This window comes from Henckelia pumila, chromosome 4 (genome assembly GCF_033568475.1).
Source record: "Henckelia pumila isolate YLH828 chromosome 4, ASM3356847v2, whole genome shotgun sequence".
NCBI lineage: Eukaryota > Viridiplantae > Streptophyta > Magnoliopsida > Lamiales > Gesneriaceae > Henckelia > Henckelia pumila.
In genome coordinates this window covers 29726682-29746891 of record NC_133123.1, presented here as the reverse complement: position 1 = coordinate 29746891, position 20210 = coordinate 29726682, and the positions used below count along the sequence as shown (strand labels likewise).

Here is a 20210-nt window from a genome sequence, read left to right as displayed (position 1 = left end):
GGTATCTTGCATTGCGTTCTCTTGTTGGCTAAAAGATATTCTTTGATTTGTGGCTTGGTTCGGAGACGGAAGCAAGAAGTTGTAGCTTATATATATGTATTATTCAAGGGAAAATTGTTTTTTGTTGTCTGTATGTTACGTTTTGTGATTTTTGTTCGCTATATTATCATAATTAATGAGTTTTAGTCATGTATTTCTTTTGTCTGTTTGGTAATTTTGGTCACCTGTTTTGTAATTTTAATTATTTTTTCATAAAAATGTTTGCTTATGATTTATGAGACATTGAACACATCAACTGATCAACACCACATAGAAAAAAGACTAAAATTACAAAAACAAAAACAATTTATTAAAACTGAAATTCGATAACCGTAATAACCAAAATAAAAAAAAAACATACAAAAGACCTTATCTTTTCCTCAATATATTTAATAAAACCCTCATGACAGCTTTAATTTGCTCATTGTCTGCCTCCATAAAACTTCTGTCTATAAAAATATATAAAACAATCATAGGAAATCGAAAGTTTAATCGTAACAAACGATTTCATTCTTAAGATCCGAAGAAAATGAAAAGAAACTTCTATCATTTCAAAATTATTATGGTTTGAAACAAACTATTAGACATTTAATTATCATTAAGCAATGTATTTAATTCAAGAAATATTAGATGCAATACAATCGTAAGACAAAGGATATGACATTATAAAGGACATTAAATTGATTTGTTGGCATTTGCATCATACTTTTCCAATCAATAACATTCTTTTAATTAAACACTAATTGGTATTAATTTTTCTTCAACACATCATTGCACATTGGTCATAAAGAAATCATGCATGCAAAGATAGGGAAAGATCATGATGATCCTCTTATTCTTTATTTTAACTAAACATAAACCCATATACAATTTTATTTGTATTATATATATATACTACAATATAATAAACTAAAGAAAAGAGTTGTTTGGATTTCTTTGAGAATTTATTTTACAATTCTTTATGGTTCTTTTATTACATTAATTCAGGATCTGAAAGCATGTGTTAGATGCCACAAAATTCACCTAATCACATGCTTCCCACAAATATAATTAAAAATATATAAAATTTTGATCAACTATTTATTTTGGCGCGCTTATTAATTATTATATATTATTATTACTGTAGTAATAACACCTAATTTCTTTTTTGTATATGCTGTGTTGCCAATAAATATTGGCTTACAAAAATTTCCAAATTTATAAGAAAATGATTGGTCATTTCAATTACTTATTTAATTGAATTTATACCCTACAAATCAGGCTTGTTGACTGTCGTTATTACTTCGAAATGTGCAGGTTAAATCTGCATATAATTATTATTGTCATTGATTTATAATGTGAAAGCCTCACCGTACGCTTTTAGTTGAAACGTTTACATTATAAAGTTAGTTAAATGATGCCACTTTAGTACAAACTAAAAGGCACAACTAAATAATAGTAATTAATAATTGATGATAAAGTTCCATCTTTGGACCCATCCACGATCATTAAAGGAGTCATGTTGGAATTAATATGTTAAGAGATTAGAGGTTTAATTACTCAAGATCGGAGATCTTAAAAACTATACAACAGAACTTCATTTATACAATTATACCCTCCAAATTTATTCAGGAAATTCATTATTATTTTAATTCTTTATGTTGTCAAATTTTAATTTTAATTTATTATTTATTATTCTTTTGCTAAGTAATTTGTCATTTCCTGACATAGCTTTGATGAGATACAACAATGTGGTGATGACATGACGACATTTGATGTGTACTCCTCTAAAAAAATGACTAATTATATTATCAGAGATTGAAAAATATATGAGTTAAACCGAAATTTCACAACGCAGAAACCGAATAATAATATAATAAAGCAAGCATAAGACTAAAATTATAATTGTCCACACATATATATAATGTATTATAGAAAGTCCAACAATCTAATTGGGCCTTACTAAAGTACACAAAATCACTATAAATAAGGGTCCAAAATTTCTCGAAATTGTGACAGTCATTCACATATTATAGAATATATGTGTCTAAATGGCAGATAATAATTAATATATATTTAATATGTTTATTTTGCAATATTAAATTTTATTATATTATTCTAATTTTTCATAATATACATAATTAATTATCAACGTATGCAGTAGAATGCTAAATTAAATAAAATAATGTCTAAATTTAAATGTGATAGATTATATATAAAGAAGAATAATAGAGTACTCATTTTACTGTTTATTGTATTTATGACTCGTATATATTTATTTTTCACTTATATAAGCTAAAATACACTAGGTAAACCAAGATCTTTACTTTGTCCTAGAAAATGAACATGGTTACATTGGAAGTAAAAATAGCAACTTTTTCGACTTTCGAAACATGACTAACCACGAGCAAGCTGGGTTTTATTTTAAAAGTTGTAAATATAAGCTGGGAATTGAAAAAGTTGATGATTTTTACAAGTTCATTCAGTTCCCATCGGAGAAGAAGCGGTTGATAGTCGGCATGACCTCAGGCGGCCGTGTACGGAGGAACTTATGTGGGTGTTTTGCGATCAACTTTGTTTATTCTGCCAACAATGTGGGTGTTTTGATTTTGGTCATTTTAGGATGCATGTAATATTCCACTTACTATTTTTTGGGTCGGAAATATTTAATATTTGAATCAGCAATAATAATAATAATAATAATAATAATAATAATAATAATAATAATAATAAAATGAACAAAAAATTTAATTTGTACCTGACATCGGGATTAAGGAGTAAATTTCTTGTAAGTTGAGATAGCACATCCCAGTAACAAAGGCCATGGCAGCCATCAGAGGGTAAACCTTTAATATTGATTTTTTCACAATAGTTACTGTAAATATTCTTGAATAACATATAATTCATAAAAAAAAAAATTTACATAATCATTTTAATAGGTGTTATTAAAAGATAAAATTTTGTATCCTAAATTTGAAGGTAAAATATTACGTACATATGAGTAAAACTAATGTTTTTTTTTTGTAATCCAAATATAGTATAATTTATGATTAAACTATATATCTGTTGCACGTATCTATTCAATAACTTATAATTCATATAACATATTTTGTGTACCGAAATGGTTTTTATAACACAATCTCGCTTAACATACCGTAATATATAGATAACATAAAAATCGATGCACACACATATTACATATATACACACACAAAATTCATAAATATACCTCGGGTTTCATCCAACGCCCCATTCGATATCTCCTAAACGTGTCGTGTCGTGTGTATAATAAGTAAAATTATTTGTCTTGTAAGATTGGAATCAATTTGTTTTAGAACAGTGTGGCTACACATTTAATTTCCCGATATTTATACTTGCGGAGTATCGAAAATTGGCTACAAAATATGGACTAGACTATTCTAAATATTATGAAATATAGTATGGGCAAGTGTTACAGTTACTATGGGCTGTTTTGACTTGAACAAAACCAATACAAGGTGCCTTGCTTGTTGTTTTCCTTTTATATCTTGTTTATTTTATGGTCATTTTAAACCATTCTAGAGTAATTAAGCGAAGTCTTCTTCTTCGTTATTGTTTTCTTATATATTTCTATTTTTTTTTCTGCAGGCGGCCGGATCGAGATCCTGTGAGAGATACGTAAACGGATGAACACGCAAGTAATTACTTGAATTATTCAAAAAATATTCGTTGTAGATTAAAAATTTTATTGAAAATTTAGATTGTATAAATTTATCTAAATTTAAGAAAGATCAGCGACTTGATAGCGTATGTACACACTGCTTCTATGTGTGGTCGATTAATAGGTTGGGTTAGCTCGCTACTGCGCTTTTTTCAAATGTAATCGCTCTTTATTTACATTGATGTTACATGTATCCATCTTTTATCCAAAATAAAAAATTTGATGTGTTTTTTTTTATATATATTTTCTGACGTAGGCCTATTTTTATGCTCAAAAGTGGAGGCCCAATTCAATACACAGAGTGAACCCCGTATATATAGTCAAGGCAACATGAGTTCCCCTCAAAAAATTTTTTTATATAAAGTATTATTAAATGCTTATATTATTTATTTAATTAATTAAAATATAGTACATGTAATTGTAACTCACATTGCTGTTATATATTGGAGAAAAATATGATTAACAACTTATAAAATAAGTGTATTATTATGAATTTATAATAATGTTTTAACTTTTTTGCTTGTTTTTTAGGTCATATAAATTATACATTTGTGATTTTACATGAATTGTGTCCAATAACAGAGCCATATTTTTATTTCTCTCCAAACAAAAATTTTATAAGCTCTCAATTTTTTATATGTTGAGATTGTATCTTTTTATTTTTAAAATTGTTCACGGGACTATAAAAAATTTGGACTGAATTTAATGTATAAAAAAAGGAAAAAAAAAACTGGCTTACCCGAGCTACCACTCGGGTGGAGCAACAAATGAATCCGTCCTTAATTGTGTCCACCTTGAACAAACTTGTAGAGAACGACAATCCGCACACTTACGGCAGAGATGATGCACCACCGTCGGATGAAACTTGAATCTGTCGGAAAATTCCTTCACTGAGAAAGATATAATTAATAATATGATATTCTTCATACCTAATAATTTACTATTAAAACTAGTTTTCAAAAGTCAAATAGTATGGTTTCAAAAAAAAAAAAAGAAAGTCAAATAGTAAGGTAACCTTACATTAATCATTGACGGGAAATAACGCGGAAGTCCACCGCTTAATTTTTAATTTTTTTTTTTTGTGGAGAAAGAGGCGCAAAGTTGATACTTCATTCCAAGATTATTCTTTGATTCTGAATTACAATTCAATTCAATTCAAAATGAAACACCATTTTTTCCCACTTTCTTCAATCTCCTTCATGCTTTATGTATACTATTTCATCAAATTCGCTGTTTGTTTCCATGATCCAGCTTACCTCCCCGACGACGTTTCAATTGCTTGCGGGCTTGTCGGGACTTGGGCGGCACACAGTGGCAGGCAATGGCTGGAAGATACAGACCCAATGCTTGCTTCCTCTGTACAAATCAAGGGCAAGTCTACCATCTCAAGTGTTAAGCGGGGCTCTGTTTCTGTTTCTGCTAGAGTATCTCCTTCAGGATTCTCCTACGTATTTCTTGTCAGCCCAGGTGAGAAATTTATCCGCCTTCATTTCAATCCGGCTCCATATAAAGGTTTTCAAAAGTACAAGGACTTGTTTACTGTGGAGGCTGCCCCTTTCACCCTGCTCACCAACTTTAGTGCTTCCCTAACTTTTGGCTTGACTTCTGTAATTAAAGAGTTTTGTATAAATGTGGAAGAAAATCAACCATTGCATATAGTTTTTACTCCTGCAACTAGTCTCTCCGGGGATGATACTTATGCTTTCTTGAATGGTATTGAGATTTTCACAGTACCTTCAGGCCATTCTTATTTTCATGCTTATGGAGATATTATTGGTGCCCAAGTGATCGGACGTAAGTCTCAACATATCTATGTAGATAATAGCACCGCCCTTGAAATGGTCCGTCGAGTGAACCTCAAACGGTCTGGTTCTGTTTCATCGGGTGATGATATTGCTGATATTTTTGGGCTGTGGGGAACTGTTCATAGAGTAAAAGCCAACCAGATCAACAATATTACCTGGGAAATACCAGTGGATGTGGGATTTAGATATTTGATTAGGCTTTATTTCTCAAATTTAGGGCTTAAGTTCGTGCAAGTTACAGGCTCTGAGAGTTTCCAAGTCCTGATTGATGAGGTGACTGCTTACAATAATATAGACTTGGCTAGTGAAAAAGATACCGATAATGCCATCGTGTGCAAAGACTACATAGTCATGTTGAAGGAGCGCAAACACAATATTTTAGTTTCTTTGCAGTCGTACGGTGAGTCCGTAGATGGATATGGTCCTTTCACTGGATTTGAAATGCTAAAGCTGAGCAACCATGACAATAGTCTTGCCAGTCCAAATCCGTCGCCTCTTGCATTGGATTCACCATCCAGCACTGTCCAAATTTTAAGCCGAGTTCTTGGTAAAAAATATGCCGTTGTCACTTTTTTAATGAGTATTATTGTTCTAGCAGACGTAATTGTTTACAAGCTTCGAGAAATTTGGGAAGACAGATGCACAGAGGAGGAAATCAAACCATCGGCCAGGGCTCAACGTTTCTGTCGTCGTTTTACACTATCTGAGATACAATTAGCCACCAAAAAATTTAGTCATAATCTTGTGGTGGGTAAAGGTGGTTTTGGTAATGTCTTTAAAGGCCTCATTGATAATGGGAAAGAGATTGTTGCAGTTAAGCGGCTAAAGTTTGATTCGAGGCAAGGGGCACACGAGTTTTTGGCCGAGATTGAAACACTTTCGGAGCTGCGACATAATAATATAGTCTCTTTGATTGGTTATTGCACCGAGCAAAGGGAAATGATTCTGGTTTATGAGTACTTGGCCCGTGGAACACTGGGGGATCACCTTTACAAACTTGTCAAAAAAGGTATTAGCTGTGGTTCTCTTACATGGAAGCAACGTCTTAACATCTGCATTGGGGCTGGTCGAGGACTCGACTATCTTCACACAGGGCACGGAATCATACATCGCGATTTCAAGGTTTCAAACATCATGCTGGATGAAAATTTTACGGCTAAGGTTTCAGATTTCGGCTTGGTAAAACATGAAAACTTAAGAAACTCACAAAGCCATGTAAGCACTAAAGTAAAGGGAACGTTTGGGTACCTCGATCCAAACTATACTAGCACGGGTAAACTAACTAGGAAAAGTGACACATACGCCTTTGGTGTGGTGTTGCTGGAAGTATTGTGTGGAAGACCAGTAATTGATCAACAGGTTCCTGAGGATGAGCAAATTCTGACCAACTGGGCTCGAGGCAAAATTAGAGAAGGAGAAGTTGAACTGATTGTGGATTCTAATCTGAGAAAAGAAATTTCACCAAATAGCCTGAAAGCGTTTGTAGAGATTGCTGAGAGATGCGTAGATGAAGAACCAAAGAAAAGGCCAACGATGACTCAAGTTGTGCTACAACTTGAGCATGCCCTTGAGCAGCAAGATATCCTAGAACCGCCCCTACTGAAGGATATAACGATTGATGCTCCGTGTTCGTGTTATGATGAAATTAACTTATCTGTTGGTGAGCAAGCAATATTGGCTCCCTCCATCTTGGAACCTTCTACATCTCCCCCAACAGAACAAACTTACAGGGGAAGTGATTATGAGATTCCTCCATGTTGGATAAAAGAAGGAAGGAAAGCCCCATCTAACAAGCTGTCAAGGATTCGGCCTTGGGATGGCTTATGGAAAACAAATTTGAGGAGAAATGAAGACAGAGTATTATCAGGTACTAACAATGAAATAAAAACACACACCACGTACCTGAGCCCGAATGCGTTCAAGCTCAAGAACACTCAATCAGTTATGAACGTCAAACTTGACACATTTTCATAATGTGCTTACATTGAACTATATTATCTTGCAGAAATTTATAGTTTAGGCATAAACTTGCCCGAATTTGACTGGGGAATGTTTACATTAGCAATCGATGTTTACTCATATTCACATAAGGTTGGACGAAGTGCAAAGCATACCGCTGTTTATAAGGTGAGTTTCTTGAGATTGACCATGCATTTTATTGATTTTCACCAAACTTAAAAAAAGAAATGACTTGAAGATGGACTAAAAATATCTCCACACATCTACCTAAACTCTGTTTTTGCATAGGCTGCGTTTACGAAACATACAGTGGCTGTTAGAAGAGTTTCTGATGCCAGGCTGTTCATTAATGAGATTTTTATGGATCATAGACTTCGGCACCACCGAAACATCATTAAACTTCTGGGGTACTGCATTGACGAAGAAAGTATGTTACTTGTACATGAATTCATGGAAAACAACAGTGTAGGTGGCATGATATTCGGTCAGTGCCCTTCTCTTTCGTTTTTTTTTGCACTTTTATTCGTAATCAGCACTGAGATTTACCAACTGATCTTACACGTTAAAGATGGGAAATTTCACTGCGTTCAATGGCCACAACGTTTCAAAATTATAATGGGGATTGCCAGAGGAGTTGCTTATCTTCATCAAGATTCAGGAATGAGTATAATACACGGAGATCTGACAGGAACAAATATTTTACTGGACATCAATATGAATCCTAAAATATCAGGTTTTGGTTTTGCAAAAACTTTGGAAGAATATCGCAATGAGTCCAAAACCATAACTACAGTTGGGACAAGGTATAAGCGAGAGATCCATTTTCCTGTTCGGTCCCTTTTTATTTATAAATAATTTCTCATTTTTATAACATTTCAACAGATGTTATATCGCCCCGGAGTGCCATACACTCGGCAAGTTTTCGATGAAGACGGATGTGTATAGCTTCGGAGTTGTGGTTCTAGATATTGTGAGTGGCAAGAGATGCTTCGATTACGTCAAGCATATTGTTCCCATTGTATCTCAGGTGTGTGCAATGAATTCAAACGTTTGTTTATGGCTGTACGTATATCGACAAATGTATGGTGATTATTCGTGTTCAGACTAGGATGCTCTGGAGAGAAGACAGAGCATTGGAAGTGGTGGATGACTCACTTGGAGGCCATGTGTTAAGTTCTATGGTAGAAGAAGAGGTTCTTAGATGCATCAAAGTTGGGTTGTTATGCACACTAAGGAAACCTGATGTCCGACCAACGATGCATCGTGCGATTAAGCTCTTGGAAGGAGAGGAATACTTGGACTGGCAAGAGGTGGATTCGCTTTTGCGACAAGAACGAGATGATCATGAGCCATAGGAGACGAGATGGATTGGATCCCCAACGATTCACTTGATTATGATATCACAATGGAGAGGTATATAGCTAGCGAGATCAGTACTTGATACTTTGTATATGCTCCTGTTTTCTTTTATTGATGTAGTTAATTCAGTGGCATGCAGGGCTCGGGCTATGCTACACCGGGTGATCTTCACCCGGTGCAAGTGGGCCCGGGTGCCCAATCAAGGGCAGATGCTGCACCGGGTGAAGATCACCCGGTGCATCATAGCATCTCCCGGCATGTAGAAGCCTAGCTATTTATATTGTTTTTGATCCAAAACTAATAAGGGACATGCATGTGAGTTAATTACTTTCAATCTACCATAAATAATTACTATCAATAAAAATTCATGGTCATAATTCTTTAACATATGTTGGCGTATAGTTTCAAAAAAAAAAAACATATGTTAGAGTATTAATTGTATATTATGAATTGCACCAAAGATTATATTTAACGGAAGCTGGCCTATTGGAAATTGGAATGAATCTTCCAAAAACAAAACTGAGAGCTAAAAAGAGCCTTAAAATATTTGAAACAGTCTTACACTATACTTAAATAAAATAAAATAATTAATGTTTCACTTACGATAAACAAACTAATATATGACATTTTACAATTTGAATTTTTCAAATTTCTTACTTGTATCATTGATTCTTTTGTTGGGCAGTTGGGGTTTGTCAAACTTCTGAATTTGCTATAATTTTTTATTAAAATTTATTTGTAACCCAAGAGTTATTCAGTAGTCATTATATAAACTAATAATGTAATTCACAAATTTGCATAAATAAGTAATTTCCTAATAAGAAAATTAATACATTTTTAATGGCCAACTTTTATAATTCACGTTAGTAAAATTAATGTTCTTTATAAATAAATGAAATAACTGGTGAGTTTATTTGATTATTCTTCTTTATCATTTTTTAAAATTATTTTCTTATAAATTTTAAAAAATTTAAATCCTATTATGAAATATTTTTTAATTAATAAGATTAGAATTTGAAATGAAATAAAAATGTGCAATGAATCAACAAATTTGTAGAATGATTTAAAATGGAAAGAATTAACAAATAAAAGTTATTAAAGTAAAACGTATAGAATTAAATTTAGCACTAACAAATGAGTTTCCCCTACCGACACAAAAAAAAATAATAAAAAATAAAAATTGGATTTAATTTGGCTTTCTAGTGTTGTTTCCCTATCGATGAATAATCATCGAGTACCAATTACTTGCTTTGCAATGCCCCACCGGCCACCATGTGGACAATCAAGATTTTAAATTTAGTGGTATTCAAAATAAACTTTTATAGAATTTTAAAAAATCAAGTGGTATTTAATTTTGATTTTTAAAAACTCTACAAAAGTTTAGTATTATTCAAAATGTGACTTTTAATAACTCCATGAAATTTATTGACATGCAAACATTAATGCTTAACGTAGATTCCATCATGAAAATACAGAGGCATCTCAGGGAACACCTTGAGTTGCTTCAAACCGAGTTCAACCAGCTTCGTCATAAGTGCTGATATGACGGACAGGTTACAACAAGCTGATTGGATCAAAGTATCCAATGGAATCACAGGATGTATGCAAGCTCAAACTCAATTATGAGCTGCTATTCAAGGGCCAATTATGTGTGTCATAGAAAAACCACTGGTTTCTCACAAACAAGAAATGTTAAAATCATTAGTTTTACAAAAACAAGAAATACAACCACCGATTGTAAAACAATATGTTGAGGATTCTAATACTCAAGAAACCAGCGCTAATCTATCATCAGTTTTTGATGATCTAGATAAAGCAACAATTGATGAGGATAACTCATCAAGTCAACCATCCGCCTCTGGGGTAAAAGAGAAAGAAAAAAATCTTAGGCCCAACACAGACAAGGGAAAATCTAAGATTGATACTAATCCAGCTGTCATTTCTCCATTTCAGGTTTATCAACAAAGATGGGAGAAATTAAGTACAAGAAGCGAAATCAACCCGATCACATGCAGAGTTGGTGTTGCAGGAATATATACAAGGATTTGGCTAAAAAAAACAATGTCAATCATAAGGATGTAAAGCTATGGTATGAATTTGGGGTTTTAGCCTCAGTTTATACAACTTCACCAGGCTTTCAGGAAATATCACAACTACCAAAATGGATTCAGAAAGCAGTCCAAAAAACATGGGCAAATAATGATCATTTGTCCAGAGGAGATGTGCTCGAGTTATACTTTTTTAGTGCAGCTCCAGAACCAACAGGAAAAGGATCACACGAGCCCTTTCATTTCATCAAGCTAAGGAGACTTGACATGAATAATCAAAGATTTATCAAGGATCATATATCTGAAGAAATAACATTGGTGTCCACTTTTGGAGAAAATGAAATCTCAACCAGAAGGGCATGGGGTATTTGGGTTTGTCTCACCGAGATGGACAAGGTCAAGTTTCCGTTCAAATTTTATCAGAATTTTGTGAACGGATCATTCTTGTTAAACACAATGACAGGAAAAACTACGGCTTTTGCGGAAGAACTCTTCGAAAAGAAGAGGAACTTTTTGTGGAACAACAAGCTTGCGGGGAGTAAAGAAACTCGTCGAAAATTTGTAACATCATATCGGAAGATGGTCAGAGAATATCTGCCCAGAATGTCCAAACCAGAAGGAGCCAGAATTCGAAAAAACCTTCAGACCCCGAACGGATCGAAAAGATTTTTCCGAGACAAGCAAAGGTGGACAGGTACCACCAAAAATGCGTTTTCCTAGGGGCCAACTGCAAAAACAAAAGATGCACCGAAAACAATAAAAAAAGGCATGTGAGGAGAATAAATCCAAAAGAAAAAGTCAAGCATGTGACTCCTCCACTAGCAAAAGATGTCATCGGGCATGTGACTCTCCAACTAGCAAAAGATGTCATTAATAATGACATAAAGAATTCAAGACAGCTGTAAGATTCCCTGAAGTTTATCGGTAAAACAAGTAGAACTTCAGTTATAAATACAAACATTTGAGGAAGCTGAAGATATCGATCATTCCCTTCAGTTTTCTTACAAATAAAATCATTGTAATATTTTCTTTTAATTTTTTTCACATTAATTTTAAATTTATTCATTAGCCTATAACATCCACTTTACTCACTTTCTACTATTAATTGTGTCAAATTGTCACAAAATTTGTTATACATAAATTTCATATGTTATTATATGATTTTTTTTCCATTGCATCCATGTATTTTCAATATTTCAATATAAAATTTTGTAATAATATTCGATCAAAGAATAGATTATTGTAACCGAAAAATTATATTAAAATGTTTTGAAAAATAAATAAATATTTATGGTAAAAATTATATAGCATTTTAACAAATTCTGATAAAATATTTTAAACAAATAGAAAAAAATCCAAAAATCCAAATTTGTTTCAAATAGTATATTAATAAAAAATCGGATAAAATAAATAAATGATTATAGTAAAAATTATATAGTATTTTCAAAAAATTCATTTTTTACTATAAAAGTATGAATGTAGGAGTAACATTTTTTCATTGTCTATATACATATTTACCTTTTTGTTCTACATGAATTATATAATAATGAGTAAAGTGAAAGTTATAGGTTAATGAACAAATTTAAAATGAGAAAAAATAAATAAAATAGGCTAATGAACAAATTAATTAAAAAAACACTTAATTAATCTCACTATTAAATTAAATAAAAATATGTTAGGATCGAAAATACGTGTGTAGAGGGGGGTGAATACACACTTAAAAATATTTTAGAGCTACAATAGCTCGTTCTTGAAATGTTCAAAAATAAACCGAGCACCGATGAATTATATCGAGTTTGGTTTTCAAACCAAGCGGAATACACTCGAAATAATCCTTCGTAGAAACCCAATAAATATTTTATAAATCATTTGAAATAAAGCAAGTTCAAATAATAAAAACAGTTTGGTTGAAACATTTTATTAAACACTTTGTATGCAATATTTTGGTGTATGAAGAACACATAAAATGCTTCAACAATGCATCTTAAAACAGTGGCAATAATAATGTAAATGCGATAAACAAATAGACACGAATTTGTTTGTGGATGTTCGAAGATCAATCTCCTACGTCACCCCTTCTTCCACCTCGGAAGGATCCACTAGAAGACTTTGATTTATACAAACTCATTTGTACAAACCCAATCCAATTTAGGACTTATCCAATGCCTAAACGAGAACTCCTAGCTACTCTCGATCGTAGGCCTCAACCTCACAATCCACATAATGTTTTACGTCTTTATGCCAAGACTACAAACACAATCTTTAACGTCTTTGTGATAAGACTCTCACTCAACTAATCTTGCAAAGCATGTCTCTCGTATGTGTGTGAGTGAGCTCTCTTCAACTCACATAAAAAGATATTGAACATGGAATAGTGTTCTATAAAGTGGGTTTGGTGTAGAGGATTTAACGTTGGAAAAACTCATCTCTTCTTCTAGTTCCTCACACCTTGGGCTTGCTCTCATTCTAGCTTGTTTTCTTCATGTAGACTGCCCACGCTTTGAATCTCATGCCCAAGCTTGTGTTTAATCTTCAAAGTGTTGTATTTACAAGCTCCAAGAATGATTTGAACGTTAGATTCAATAATATGACCGTTTGGGATGTTTTTGGACACTTTTTGAAGTTGCAACGGTCATATTTGAGTTGCTGTCCATTTTTTGAAGTTGAGCTGATTTTACTGTTCATCGGACAGGTCTGACCGAATCGATCTGGTCAAACTCATCTGGTCTGGTCATGCTTTGATCTGGTCTGGTCCGACTTTGATCTGGTTGAGCTTTGATCTTTTCTGGTTCATAGTTGATCTAGTCTCTTAGTTGATCTGCATCATTCCAATTGATCTGCTTCGTTCATGATTCGATCTGATCTTTTCACTTGCTTATAGCTCTTGATTCACTGATTTATGGGCAAGGTGATGAACATAACAGTTGTAGCTCTTTATCTTGGCTTTCCACGGAATCAAGAATCGCTCGATTTTGAGTTCGTATGTGAGAGATATACTCGAAATACTAAGCTATGTCAAAAATTCTGTTCTGCAGAATTTCTGTGCAGATCTCGAAACTTCATCGTGCTTTATCTGATTCTTAAGCTCCGATTCAGATTGATCTTATTAAATATGATTTATAGATCATTGTCTTAGCTTCGTAACGCATACTTAATCATCCCGTTTAGATAAGCGAGCTGTAAGTTATGGCCAAAATATCAGGACTGGTCTGTTTGATCTGGTTGCTGTAACTTCGATCTGCTTTGCATCCAGCTCGATGTTGCGACCACCATTTCGCCTTGATAACGTCCGAATTAACTCATCTGGCCTGAGATATGACTTGCGGATATTTGAGTAAGCTTTCCAACCGTTTTGGCCACAAGTCTTTTGGATCACCGAGCTATGAGATATGATCAATTTACTGAACATCGCTAGCTTGAATAACTTTTAGTTCCAGCTCAAACTTTCCAACTTTGATCTACTAACTACAACACTTGATTAAATATGTTAGAAACACAATAACAAGTTTTGTTATCATCAAAATCAAGATTGCTTGTGTTTCACAACCCAACAATATAATTTATATTTAATTTTTAACAGTATTGCTGCTCAAATTTCTTATGTTGTGTAATAGTTAGACTAAAATATTTTAAATAAATAGAAAAAAAAATTCAAAAATCCAAATTTGTTTCAAATAGTATATATATTAATAAAAAGTTTTGCAAAATAAATAAATAATTAAAGTAAAAATTATATAGTATTTTCAAAAAATTTATTTTACTATAAAAGTATGAATGTTGGGGTAAAATTTGTTCATTGTCTATATACATGTTTACCCTTTTGTTCTGTATAAATTAAATAATAATGAAGTTATATAAGTAAAATGACAAAAAAAAAAGGACAAAGATGGAAAAATACACAAAACAACTAGGTCATGTAATAATTTCTCACATATAACTTTCATTTAAAATGATTATAGTAAAAATTATATTGTATTTTCAAAAAAATTATTTTACTATAAAAGTATGAATGTAGAAGTAAAGTTTTTTCATTGTCTATATGCATGTTTACCTTTTTGTTCTATATAAATTAGATAATAATGAGGGTAATATAAGTAAAATGACAAAAAAAAAGGGACAAAGATGAAAAAATACACAAAACAATTATGTGTAATAATTTATCACATATAACTTCCATTTAAATGGAGTCTATTTAATTTTATAACTTCCAATTTACTCTCTTTCTACTATTAATTGTGTCAAATTATCAAAAAAATTGTTATACATAAATTTCATATATTATTATATGAAATTTGAGCAGCAATACTATTAAAAATTAAATATAAATTATTTTATTTAAATTAATAATGAGAATAATTAAGAGTTTTTTAATTAATTTTTTCATTAGCCTATTTTCTTTTAATTTTTTTTCCACATTTTTAATTTTTTCATTAGTCTATAACTTCTACTTTACTCTCTTTCTACTATTAATTGTGTCATATTATCACAAAAATTGTTATACATAAATTTCATGTGGTATTATAGGATTTTTTTTTCATTTCATCTATGTATTTTTCATTAAAATAATTAAATATTATAAATATTTATTTTATTAGATTGTGTATTATTTCGATTAACATAAAAATGATTAGATGTTGGAAATAAAAATTTATATTTATTAAAATTATTAAAGATAATAAATATTTATTTTATTAGATTGTGTATTATTTCAATCTAAAATAATTAAACGATAAAGTTTTACCATTGTGAAATAACAACTTTGCAATTTTATTTACATTATAAGTAAGGTCATATAAAAATATATAGAGATATAAAAGTAAAAACAACATTTTAGTTAAGAAATAAAAATAAATAAATATTTATATTATATTATATTATATGTAAATATTAATATCCATAAATACATTATACACATTTATTAAATTGCAACTAATGCGTCCATTAATATTATTACATAATTTATTTTTTAATTATTATTTTCTGAAAATAACCATTTTTTAATTTTTCATAATTTGTTTTTATTTATTTTACACCTTATGTAATATTAGGCAATATAAAAATATGTAAAAATAACTTAAATTTTAGTTTGTGTCTTAATTGAGTGTCAGTTAATCAAATAGATATATAAATTTTGAAAAGAACAAAGAAAAAACTAAAATTTACGGTATTAATATAAAAAGTTAGAATTAAAAAAATATAAGAATATAAATCTTGAAAAGAACAAAACTAAAATTTACGGTAATAATATTAAAAGTTAGAGTTAAAAACATATATTTACGAAATTAATGTAGGAGTATATATAAATTAAATCTATTACCTAGAAATATGAATAAAAAAGATAAAATTTTATCATTGTGAAATCTATCTATCTATTATCTATTACCTATCTAAAAGTGTGAATAAAAGTGTAAAGTTTTATCATTGTAAAATAAAAAATTTGTCATTTTATTTATGCTATAAGTAAGGTCATATAAAAATATATAGGGATATAATACAAGTTAAATGACAAAAAATAAAAATAATATACAAGTTACATGACTATAAATAAAAATATATATACCACAACAGAATAAAAAAAACATGCGAGTTAAATGATCAGAATAAAAATAATATACAAGTGACATGATTAAAAATGAAAATGCATCGTAATATGACTAAAAATGAAAACATTCAAGTTACAGGATTGAAAATAAAAATTCGCCATTAACATGACTAAAAGTGAAAAAAAAAATGATCATTTCAGTTGATTTTCATAATTAATAATTAAAGTTTTTTTGATTTTTATTATGAGGCTGTGAAAATCTCAATAATTATAAAAAATAATAAATAAATATATTATATAAACAAAATGTCACCACGTGCATCGCACGTGCTGTTTACTAGTGTATATATATATATATATATATATATATATCATGATTTGGCATGTATTTTGCCACCATCAACACATGAAATTATAGAAAAAGGAGACTTATGATGTCGCCATGAGTGCTGATGTTGAAGTTTTACCAAAAACAGTTTTACTTGGTCGTTCAGGAAACAAAATACCAACATTTACTCTTTACTCAAAATCGAAATAGAAGAAAACATTTTCATATTTTTGCTTAGCTTTAACTCATGAACATTGGCGTCTCCGTGTGCACAAATGTCCCTCACCCAAGAGTTTACAAAGATGATAATGTAAAGCTTTTAATGTATGATCGTTTGGATTTTAAACTTAATGTTTTTTTATTAAAAAAAAAAATATTAATGTTTTTCATTATATTATATTGACAGACAACTGAATTTTAAAAAAAATCGCTTGACAATGAAACCTAAAAGGTGAAAGGATGCAAAACTATGAAACAAAATTTAAATTTCATAGAATTGATAAATGCATATTACTTCAACGAGAAATATAATAAATGTGGATGATAAAATTGAAACATTTTAAACAGTGCAACACATTTTGATTTATGCACCAATTAAACACCCTCTTGTTGCACCAATTAGGCAATTAGTGGTTCAAAAATCAATCAACTAATATTGGACTGTAAGATCAAGAATCACGGACATAAAGTTATAAAACCACGTTAAAAATGAATTAGAAGGCGCTATTATAATTAATTTACTTATTAATGTTTCCTCAACATTTAAATAACCAGAAAATGAAAAATTAGTAATTCAACAAATTTTAGACTTTTTTGAATCCTTTTTTAAAAAATATTGCTGGTTTTTAGGTTAAATCCTTGCTTCAAGATACAGGAATTCCGTTGCATTAGTTATTTAGGCAGTTTGAAAAAGGGACTGTGCGCCCAACTGCCAGTCGTTGAACATCAAAATACTCCAAAAACCTTCAAGTTCACACACTTGTTTCTTACATTTATGGGAAACATAGAGCTATCAGATTAGAAATTTAGGCCTTTTAACATAGAAGAGAACATGAGACTCCTTATCGTAGCTCTGCTCTTTGGTTTGCTGTTTTCTTACATAGGTAAGTGTTCTGTCAATCTCTCCAAATGAAGTTCGAATCTAACTATGTTTGCTCAATGATCATTTGGAAGTTTTTATGTTCTTGCAGATGCCTATGATCCTTTGGATCCAAATGGGAACATAACAATCAAATGGGATGTAATGTCTTGGACATCAGATGGCTATGTGGTAAGCACTTTTGTCCCAACATATAAGTAACAACATCCATCAACTCTAGTTGCAATGATTGAATCATGATATAGCAACATGTTTCTACCAAAGATGTAGTAAAGATAAAGTTTTTCCCCTTCATTTGAAAAAATCTTTTGGATTTCCAGTTACCTTACATCACCCCAGCCAAATATTATAGACTTAATGATATGAAATGTAAAATGGACTACATTTTGGGTGCTTCTCAGGCCGCCGTAACGGTGAACAATTTCCAAATGTATCGGCACATTATGAGCCCTGGGTGGACCATTGGGTGGACTTGGGCAAAGAAAGAAGTAATATGGGATATGAAGGGTGCACAAGCTACCGAACAAGGGGACTGCTCCAAGTTCAAAGGCAATATCCCTCATTGCTGCAAGAGAACCCCGACCGCCGTAGACTTGCTTCCTGCCGCGCCTTACAACCAGCAATTCAGCAACTGCTGCAAGGGTGGAGTCCTGGCTGCCTGGGGCCAAGATCCACAGGCTGCAGTTTCGGCGTTTCAAGTCAGTGTTGGCCAAGCCGGAACTTCAAACAAGACGGTTAAACTTCCTAAAAACTTCACTCTGCTAGGCCCTTTACCTGGATATACTTGTGGCCCTGCCAAGAATGTGCCTCCGACGACATTTCTCACCCCGGATCGTCGAAGAAAAACTCAGGCCCTCAGTAAGTCTAAATGCCCTGTTTTCTCGACTGATATAATTTCGTGTTTTGATCCAACGCTTTCTGTGGGCAGTGACATGGAATGTAACATGCACGTATTCTCAGTTTCTGGCGCGGAAGCACCCCAGCTGCTGTGTCTCATTCTCGTCTTTCTACAATGAGACAATCACTTCCTGCCCTTCTTGTGCTTGTGGCTGCGAAAACAAAAACAAATGTGTCAAGTAAGAATAAGATATATATTGTCACTTTTTTGGGCCAAAACTTCTAAAATTAATCATCCAAGTATCATATTTTCAACGTTCTGGTATTTGTAACAGGAGTGATTCGAAACTTCTGAGTGTTGTGGGGATAAACACTCCAAGAAAAGACAACACGCCTCTGCTCCAATGCACGCACCACATGTGCCCGATTCGGGTTCATTGGCACGTTAAGGCCAACTACAAAGACTACTGGCGTGCAAAGGTCGCGATAACTAATTTTAACTACCGGATGAACTACACGCAGTGGACTCTAGTCGTCCAGCACCCGAATCTCAATAACGTCACTCAAGTTTTTAGCTTCGATTACAAGCCCCTTGTCCCCTATGGCTCCATCAGTAAGTTTCTTGATTTGTAAGGCAAACAAACTTCATATATAATGATATGTGGTGCTATAATTAATTTGATGATCATATGCATGCAGATGATACAGGGATGTTCTATGGCATGAAATTCTTCAATGAGTTGCTGATGGAAGCTGGGCCATTTGGAAATGTGCAGTCAGAAGTACTTCTTCAGAAGGATAAGGAAAGTTTTACCTTGAAGCAGGGGTGGGGGTTTCCCCGGAAAGTGTACTTCAACGGCGACGAGTGCACCTTACCCCCGCCGGATTCTTACCCCTTCTTGCCGAATTCTGATGACTCAAAGCATGTTTTCTTCCCTAAATTTGTAGTTTCTTGTGTAGTTTTGTATCTCATGGTGTTCTGGTGGTGAGTTTCCAGGTTTTCAAAATATTGGAAAGTTTTGATGGTCGTTTAATTTGTTAACGTGATCCGAGCCTATTGCAAGTTATAACAAGATTTTGGACCCCGTTAGGGGCCAAATTTTTTATTTTATTATTTGAGAATTTTATATCGAGAAAACGGTAAAAATGTACCGTAAATTGATTTACATAAGTTTTATAAATCTTCTAATTGGTTAATATCTGGTCTTGGTTGTGATAATTCATACTAGCACCGATATCAAAATTTCAGAATTTTGATATGAAAAAAATTCATATTAATACCGTGCAGATACCAAAAACAAATTCGATATACCAAAAAAATATCTATATGTCGAAAAAATTTCGGTACGGTAAGCCGAAAAGTCGGTATTTTTGTTCGGTATCCCAACCCTATATATATGTTTGAATAGTTAAATTTTAGTTCCATGTCTAATAATAAAATACTTGATGTAATTACATTATTCACTTTTCAAAATCTTTTAAATTATTTAATTTTTTTAAAAAAATATATCTATA

General features: G+C 32.0%; 2 protein-coding genes and 1 long non-coding RNA gene across 8 annotated transcripts; 2 read left to right on the top strand and 1 right to left on the bottom strand.

Moving 5' to 3' along the window:
- Positions 1-507: 507 nt before the first annotated feature.
- Positions 508-3350, bottom strand: LOC140866264 (uncharacterized). Its single transcript, XR_012144830.1, has 3 exons — positions 3248-3350; positions 2777-2864; positions 508-2601 (listed from the first exon to the last, which is right to left on the bottom strand). It is a non-coding gene; the product is annotated as an uncharacterized lncRNA (long non-coding RNA).
- Positions 3351-3601: 251 nt separating this feature from the next.
- On the top strand, positions 3602-9174 carry LOC140859938 (putative receptor-like protein kinase At5g39000). 5 transcript variants are annotated; one of them, XM_073262574.1, is made up of 7 exons: positions 3602-3695; positions 4970-7390; positions 7529-7650; positions 7771-7966; positions 8051-8285; positions 8365-8509; positions 8586-9174. In XM_073262574.1, the coding sequence occupies exons 2-7, from the start codon at positions 5062-5064 to the stop codon at positions 8835-8837; spliced, it is 3279 nt and encodes a 1092-aa protein (XP_073118675.1). In that variant the 5' UTR covers positions 3602-3695; positions 4970-5061; the 3' UTR covers positions 8838-9174. The 5 variants fall into 5 exon arrangements, with proteins under 5 accessions (XP_073118675.1, XP_073118678.1, XP_073118677.1 ...); XM_073262577.1 differs by lacking the exon at positions 3602-3695 and having other exon boundaries at positions 4797-5185; positions 5537-7390; XM_073262576.1 differs by lacking the exon at positions 3602-3695 and having other exon boundaries at positions 4797-5185; positions 5459-7390.
- On the top strand, positions 8797-19711 carry LOC140859940 (COBRA-like protein 4). Of its 2 annotated transcripts, none has more exons than XM_073262579.1 (6): positions 8797-8895; positions 17950-18029; positions 18260-18716; positions 18787-18934; positions 19031-19308; positions 19395-19711. In XM_073262579.1, the coding sequence occupies exons 1-6, from the start codon at positions 8877-8879 to the stop codon at positions 19682-19684; spliced, it is 1272 nt and encodes a 423-aa protein (XP_073118680.1). In that variant the 5' UTR covers positions 8797-8876; the 3' UTR covers positions 19685-19711. The 2 variants fall into 2 exon arrangements, with proteins under 2 accessions (XP_073118680.1, XP_073118679.1); XM_073262578.1 differs by lacking the exon at positions 8797-8895 and adding an exon at positions 17741-17862.
- The last annotated feature ends 499 nt before the right edge of the window (positions 19712-20210 follow it).

What these genes read in the sequence shown, in the direction of transcription:
- LOC140859938 (XM_073262573.1), top strand. Translation starts at nt 4,879, where the DNA reads ATGAAACACCATTTTTTCCCACTTTCTTCAATCTCCTTCATGCTTTAT. An exon ending in TGTAGGTGGCATGATATTCG is followed by an intron (nt 7,967 to 8,050) that starts GTCAGTGCCCTT and finishes TACACGTTAAAG; the next exon opens with ATGGGAAATTTCACTGCGTT. An exon ending in ATAACTACAGTTGGGACAAG is followed by an intron (nt 8,286 to 8,364) that starts GTATAAGCGAGA and finishes ACATTTCAACAG; the next exon opens with ATGTTATATCGCCCCGGAGT.
- LOC140859940 (XM_073262578.1), top strand. Translation starts at nt 17,811, where the DNA reads ATGAGACTCCTTATCGTAGCTCTGCTCTTTGGTTTGCTGTTTTCTTAC. An exon ending in AAGAAAAACTCAGGCCCTCA is followed by an intron (nt 18,717 to 18,786) that starts GTAAGTCTAAAT and finishes TTCTGTGGGCAG; the next exon opens with TGACATGGAATGTAACATGC. An exon ending in AACAAAAACAAATGTGTCAA is followed by an intron (nt 18,935 to 19,030) that starts GTAAGAATAAGA and finishes TATTTGTAACAG; the next exon opens with GAGTGATTCGAAACTTCTGA.